Below are 7,136 nucleotides of genomic sequence, written 5' to 3' on the forward strand. Positions count from 1 at the left end.
GCCCCATGATACTCTACTGTTCTGTACCAACACTGACCCATTTCCCAGCATTTTCACGACCTGATGCGCGATGTTGTCATAGATTTCTCATGCATTCGAAATTTTGATATGCAGTCATACAGATTAAACAGTTTTTTGTAGACCGTGTTTAGGATGCTTTTCACACCACACCGAGACACTGTCGCTAATCACACGGTGCATGCATGCGTGCGTGCGTCCGACCGCCCGCACACCGGCCGGATCCGATGCCGCACCACACCACCCCCACCACCACGGGAACTCTCCACCGCTTCCTTCTCACACGGGTGCGCGCGGCCGCTCCCTCGCACGCACGCACCGAAAGGAGAAAGGCGGGTGGGTCCATGCCATCACGGTCCCACCGGTCGGCGAGATTGCGCGCAGCGCGGCGGCAGCTCGCACGTGGACGCGGGTGCGGGGTGAGCGGGATGGGACGTGACGCGTCCCGGGGCCCGAGGTAGGTGGCGGCCGGCCGCCCGATCCTCATCGTGGTGGTGGTGGAAAAATTACCATTTGGGAAAGAAGATTTGGGTTTGGCAGGAGCACGTCCGAGGCGTGAGCGGCGGCCATAATCTTATCTTATATCCTTAAACACAAAACAAAGAGCATGCCCGGTATTATAATCGCAGCTTCGAGTTTGGTTTCTCTATAGCTCCGCTAAACTCTGACCGCCTATACAGCACGTGGTGAGAAATTAAAGACGGAGACGACGGAGCTTTACCACTTCCTCGCCGGCCCTTCGTCCTTTTGGTCGGCGCCTGGTGCAGATTGTCCGAGTCGTCGGACGAGGAGCAATGGTCGTCGTCATCAGAGGTGTCGGAAAGGATGATGACCCCTTTCAACCGCTGGACCTCCCTGTCCTGCTGCCGCTTGAGCTTTGCGAGCCGAGCCGCCTCCGTTGCCGCCTCAGCCGCCTCGCACTCGGACTGCTCAATGGCAATCCGGAGCGCCTTGGCATTCTTCCGGCGGAGCCACCGCGCACTCGTCTCCGCGGTCATAAGCGACCGACGGTAGACCCATTCAAGGAGCCGCGAGTCCTCGTCGGGCTCCGCCTACATCCCGCGGCGGCGGCGCACAGACTGCTCCGCCTCCTTCCTCTCCCTTTCCCGCTGCCTCCCGTGGCAGGCGTCGCGCGCCTCTTATTCCGGCGGGCGCGTCCGGGCCGGCAGGGCGGGCACAAGCACCACCACGGCCCCCGTGGGGGAGCAGCAGCCGGCGGGGGTAGGGGACAACGTAGGAGAGGTGCGGATTGCACAGGCCGTCTGTCGGAACTGCGCACGGGCCGAGAGGGGCCAGCGCGGGTGTCCGAGCTGCGCCGATGGGGAAGCTGCGTCTGCGGCGAGGCTGCATGTCCGGAGCAGCCCCCGGTCTCCACCTTGGACTGCTCCAAGGCGATGCGGAGGGCAAGCTCATAGTCCGGATCCAGCTCAGAGTCGGAGCAGCTGCCGGAGGTCGACATTGCGCCGAATTCGATCGGAATCGGTGCGGCGAGAGAAGAGGACTGAGCGAGGGAGGAGAGTGTGTGTGAGATAGGATTTCAAAGCGATGAGCCGGATGTTTTTTTTGTGGGACAGCCGTGCAGTCGGTGGTGGGTGGTGGGCGAGGCTTGTCAGACGGACGTGCCCGGGCCCACCTATTCGTCCCATATTTAGGGTTTCTTTGGATCACATGATTTGCAAAACAAAGGAATAAGAAAAATAGAGGATTTGATTGCCATGACGTAGCCAATCCTATGGAATTTTTCCAGAGGTCGGACCTCGTGTGTAAATTCCTCTGGAATCAGCACCTTGGCGGCCCAATCCTTAGGAATTTTAGTGACCCAATCCTGTGATCCAAATGCATTCCATAGGAAACAATCCTAAGGTTTGATATCCCGTGAGAATCCTGTAAAAATCTTCCAATCCAAAAAAGCCGTTAGGGTGGATATGAGGGGCGCCGATCAGCCCGGGCGTTTGATGCTCGTCTGAGGCTCAAAAAAATGGTGATCGGTCAGTGACCGGACGGGCCGCCCGGACATTTGAGGCCGATTTGAGACACCCGGCTGTAGATGCTCTTATTATAACAAAGTTGTTCTCTTTTCTGCATTGGGGAAACAAGGTTTGATGTGCTATTCCTCTACTTCAACCTTTGTATTTTAGGGTTTGGCATTTGGTAAGCATATCAAGTATATTGCGCCCATCGCAAAGCAGATGTCATATTTTTCACCAAAAATATAGGCTACTGCCGGTAATTTTATTTTACTCATCGAACATACAGTAAATAATTGCTAGGGCCCACATTCCAGTGGGGGCTGGCTCCGTCTGACGTCCGGTCGCCCGGAGCCCCGGAGCAATTTACGAATGGTGTACCGCAGGGGCATTTCCGTCCAGCGCCCCGGAAAAAGCCACGCTCGAAAAACGGCAAAAGCCGCAGCGTGCGAGACTGGGCGGCGGACGGCACTCCCTCAGCAAAGAAAGAAAACAAACACCGCAGTGCACTACTGCCAGCCGCGGCCTCGCTCCACTGCCCACTTGTTGCAAACCTCGCTAGTCCCCAGCTGAGACGGCGTGGCGCCCGAGAGTGTGCCACCGCTCCGCTCCACTCCGCACCCGCACCCCCGCATTGTTTCAAAATCCGCAGGCCGGTCCACGGAGGCGGCGCGGCGGTGGGTCGCCGGCGGGCAGGGGCGTCTCTGGTGCGGGAGGGGGTTCTTGGTTCTTGAAGCTCTAGCCGAAGCACGGAGGCGGGCGAGGGGATAGGAGAGAAGGGCTAGGGAGCCGGAGGAGTGAGCGAAGGAGAGGGAAGCCATGGCCGCTGCGCGCGTCGTCGCGTGCCTGCTGGCGGCGGTGATGTGCCTCTCCTGCGAGGCAGCGAGGTCGCCGGAGGCCAGGATGCACCGCCACCTCAAGCGCCTCAACAAGCCGGCCGTCAAGAGCATCGAGGTGCGTTTGTGCGCCCGCCGAGCTACCTAGATTCTTGCTGACCCTCTGCTATTCTTCTCAAGATTTGAATGGGGGATTTGTTTTTTCTTCCTTCCTGGTCAAAGCCAGTGTCCTGTGTCCGTTTCAATCTGCATTTTTGCGGGATTTGGGCGAGATTGATTCAACGGGCGCCGTTCTCGTCTACTCCAGTCGCTCAAAGTTGCCACGCCCGGATTAAAAAAGGATGGCCTTTCCGGGGGCTTGTTTTTTCCCGGCGGCTTGTTCTTGGGGCCGATTCGCTTTCTCGCTTTACGAATTTTGCAAAAGGCTAACCAAAAATTTCAATAGAAAGATGCCCACTACTTTGCGAGGAATTTCTTTCCTGCTTACTGCAAAATCTGAAGCTTCATCAGTGGATGCCAGCCAAAATAGTAGTACTGGCGTCCTTTTGCAATGCCATTCTTCATTTATTCTTGCTCAAACTTCAGTCAGTGGATGGCAACCAAAGTAGTACCAGTGTCCTTTAGCAGTGCTACTCAAACTTCAGTCAGTGGATGCTAACTTTCGTTTGTTTGTTTGCAAATCAATCGAGCAGAGCCCAGACGGGGACATCATAGACTGCGTGCACATCTCGCACCAGCCGGCCTTCGACCACCCGTTCCTCAAGAACCACACCATCCAGGTATGGTTTCAGATGCATCAGCAGCAGCAGTAGACGCCATTGTTTTTGCTGGATTCAGCGCTGAGATTTTTTTTTGTCCTTGCAGATGAGGCCGAGCTATCACCCGGAGGGCCTGTACGACGAGTCCAAGGCCAATGTGGCCTCCTCCGGCGACGGCGAGCGGCCGATGGTTCAGCTCTGGCACCGGAACGGCAGGTGCGCACCGGGCACCGTCCCGGTCCGGAGGACCAAGAAGGACGACTTGATGCGCGCGACCTCGATGCGGCGCTACGGCAGGAAGCACAAGCCCACGGTGGCGAACCCGATGTCGGTCGATCTCGCCATGCTCAACGAGGGCGGCCATCAGGTACGTGCACGCCTTGCATCCACCACCTATCTCACTCAGTGTTTGTTTGAGTGGCAGCAAGGAAGAAGAAATGCCACTGACTGACTGACTGGTGCTGTGCATGAAGCATGAACTCTTGACTGTTGTGAATTTTTCAGCACGCGATATCATACGTTCAGGGCGAGAAGTACTACGGCGCCAAGGCGACGATCAACGTGTGGGAGCCCAAGATCGAGCAGCCCAACGAGTTCAGCCTGTCCCAGCTGTGGATCTTGGGGGGCTCCTTCGGCGAGGACCTCAACAGCATCGAGGCTGGCTGGCAGGTACGCACCACCGATAAGATCAGCCAACCACCGATGTGATCACCTCGCTCTCGTAGCCCATGCCTGTCAACTTAATGCCACGCCGTCGCTGCGGTTGATTGATGGATAGCTCTGTTCCTACCGTTTCTAGCTAGCTCGGTGGTGTCACGGGCCCTGAACTTTTCTCTTTTCTGTTGGTTGATTCATCAGGTTAGCCCGGACCTCTATGGGGACAACAACACAAGACTGTTCACCTACTGGACTGTGAGTTTTTCTCCCTTCACATAACCGTGTAAAATACTTAAAAATTAAGCCTGCAATTCTTGGTGACATGTGCTTGTGTTGTTCTTAACCTGTATGTATATATGTTTATTTTGTGTTGTGTAGAGTGACGCGTACCAGGCAACAGGGTGCTACAACATACTGTGCTCAGGGTTCGTCCAGATCAACAACGAGGTGGCCATGGGGGCCAGCATCTTCCCCATCTCGGGCTACTCCGGCTCGCAGTACGACATCAGCATACTCATCTGGAAGGTGAGTGAGCAAGCGGCTCATCTTGTACTACTGTTTGAGAATTGTCACAAACATGAAGATTATTGCCCACTTGCTGCTGTGCTGTGCCCTTTACTCTTCTTGTTCCTTGACTGGACTCTGGGGCTCTGAAGATTATTCAGTACCCCTCAGCATGTGGCTATGTTACATGTTTTGTCAACACCTTTTTTAGCCTTGATGATTACTCTAGTTGTGTTTGTCAATAGAAGCCTCATGAAGCATTGCTACCTTTCACCCCAGCAAGCGAGTGCCATGCCGAGATAGAAAGTCATGTGTTTTTCATTCTATCACGCACGGGTAATGAGTGCATTCCAAGGCCTGCTTAGTGCACCATGACTGAGTGCAAGCATCTTCTTGATGCTAAGCGGCTAACCCCTACTGAAGTCTAGTTATATGCCAAAGCTAATGATTCTGTATGCCGTAATGCTGTCTTCTAATTGGTTTACATCGACGCATGTATATATGTAGGATCCGAAGGAGGGTCACTGGTGGATGCAGTTTGGCAAGGAGTACGTGCTGGGTTACTGGCCGTCGTTCCTGTTCTCGTACCTGGCGGACAGCGCGTCGATGATCGAGTGGGGCGGGGAGGTGGTGAACTCGCAGGCGGAGGGGGTGCACACGTCGACGCAGATGGGCAGCGGGCACTTCCCGGAGGAGGGGTTCGGCAAGGCGAGCTACTTCAAGAACATCCAGGTGGTGGACAGCACCAACAACCTCAAGGCGCCCCATGGGATGGGCACCTTCACGGAGCAGTCCAACTGCTACGACGTGCAGAACGGCAACAACGCCGACTGGGGCTCCTACTTCTACTACGGCGGCCCCGGCCGGAGCGCCAACTGCCAGTGATGACAAGAACACCACCATGACTGACGAGTGAGTGAAGTGTAGTGTGGTGCACCATCTGCATTGTTAGGCCTAGATGATGATAGGTGTCATGTGAATGGGTCCTGGTGTTGTCTCCTGATTTTTTTCTTTTTTGATTTTCTCCCGTGTGTCAATCAAGCCTTCTGAAGAGAAGCATGGCATGTGGTGTGGTCTGTGGTGGTGCACCAGTTGCGTGATGGCCTACCAAAGGCTCCTTTTTCATACTGTGGTAGTAGATTCATTCACCTGTCTTTCTTTCTTTGTGGCTATTATTGGATGGGGGGACTCTCTCTTCTTTTCTGTCTTGGCCGGCTTGGCTTAACCAAAGGAAAGGAAAGGGTTGGGGGTTCATGCATGGCATGGGGAAGGCAACAATGGCTTTTGTTTCTCTTGGGCTTGGGAGGGACTCCTTTCCTTTCACTCCTTTGGATGCCACTATCACTATGGCACATCGAAAGCAGCAATGGGTTGTGTGTGTCCCGTTGAGTATTCTGGAACACCGTGAAGTCTTCTTCATGATGGCGCCGAAGCTAACAAAGTGTTCACCATGGTATCGAGATTATCCTTGCATGAAGATAGCAAGGCAGCATAAGCTGACAGAGGTTGAAGGAAATGATCTTTTGTGGGCCTGTTCCATGCAAGAATAGAATACACTGCTTGTGTTTCCTTGCAGAAACCAGATATTATTATGCTGGCCTGGAACACATGTCTATATTCATGGTTTTGTGAACCGGAGAGGAAGAAGGATGTGCGGTGCAGTCCATGGCTGCCTCCATTGACCGCCTAATTTGCCTGTCATAAGCAGTACGTAGATAATCTGGTCTGAATTGTTTGTTTTCCAAAGCCATCTCTGCCCGTGGCCTCCCCTGCGCCATGCTGCTTTGTTTGTCCGAGCTTGGCCCGGCCCGGGGCAGACCGACCGCCCGCAATCAAATGTGCATGTCTCTCTGTGCGTGTAAGATGCTCGAAATCATGTGCTGCCGCCTCGGATCCCCAGCCCGGTCCAGTCAAACCTAAAGCTAAACCTGTATTGCATTGCATCCACTGCGGCGGTCCATGGTACGGTACGTACTCCGGCGGAGGAGGAGGAGTACGGGGAATCAGGTGAGAGTTGGTGGGCGATCGACGTGTTGTTGCCTCGCTCGTCACGTTGCTCTTCCTCAACTTGCCTAGTGGCAGGGCAGCAGCACCGGCGAGCGAGTTGTCCGCGGCGAGGCTCGTTTGTTCGGTTCGGTGCGTGTGGCCTCGCAACATTTTTTTGTTGAGCAGTTCGTTCGTTGATCGGCCATCCAACTTGTAGTAGTAGTACTAACCTACGGCCTCGTAACAAAGATTGGTTTGGTTTGGTAGGGGTACATGTATGGTACGGGCGGACAGTAATTCTGAGTCATGTGTTGGTCGGTTCTCTCTTCTCTGTTCTGACGACAGAAAAAGGCAGACTGGATTGGGAGGCGATGGGCCGATGGGGTCACTCACATCCAGATCCAGTCGTT

General features: G+C 54.7%; 1 protein-coding gene across 1 annotated transcript; it reads left to right on the top strand.

Moving 5' to 3' along the window:
* Positions 1–2,441: 2,441 nt before the first annotated feature.
* LOC123123350 (uncharacterized) lies at positions 2,442–5,888 on the top strand. Its single transcript, XM_044543842.1, has 7 exons — positions 2,442–2,939; positions 3,514–3,600; positions 3,686–3,946; positions 4,084–4,248; positions 4,438–4,491; positions 4,615–4,761; positions 5,248–5,888. The coding sequence occupies exons 1-7, from the start codon at positions 2,805–2,807 to the stop codon at positions 5,623–5,625; spliced, it is 1,227 nt and encodes a 408-aa protein (XP_044399777.1). The 5' UTR covers positions 2,442–2,804; the 3' UTR covers positions 5,626–5,888.
* The last annotated feature ends 1,248 nt before the right edge of the window (positions 5,889–7,136 follow it).

This window comes from Triticum aestivum, chromosome 5D (genome assembly GCF_018294505.1).
Source record: "Triticum aestivum cultivar Chinese Spring chromosome 5D, IWGSC CS RefSeq v2.1, whole genome shotgun sequence".
Lineage (NCBI taxonomy): Eukaryota > Viridiplantae > Streptophyta > Magnoliopsida > Poales > Poaceae > Triticum > Triticum aestivum.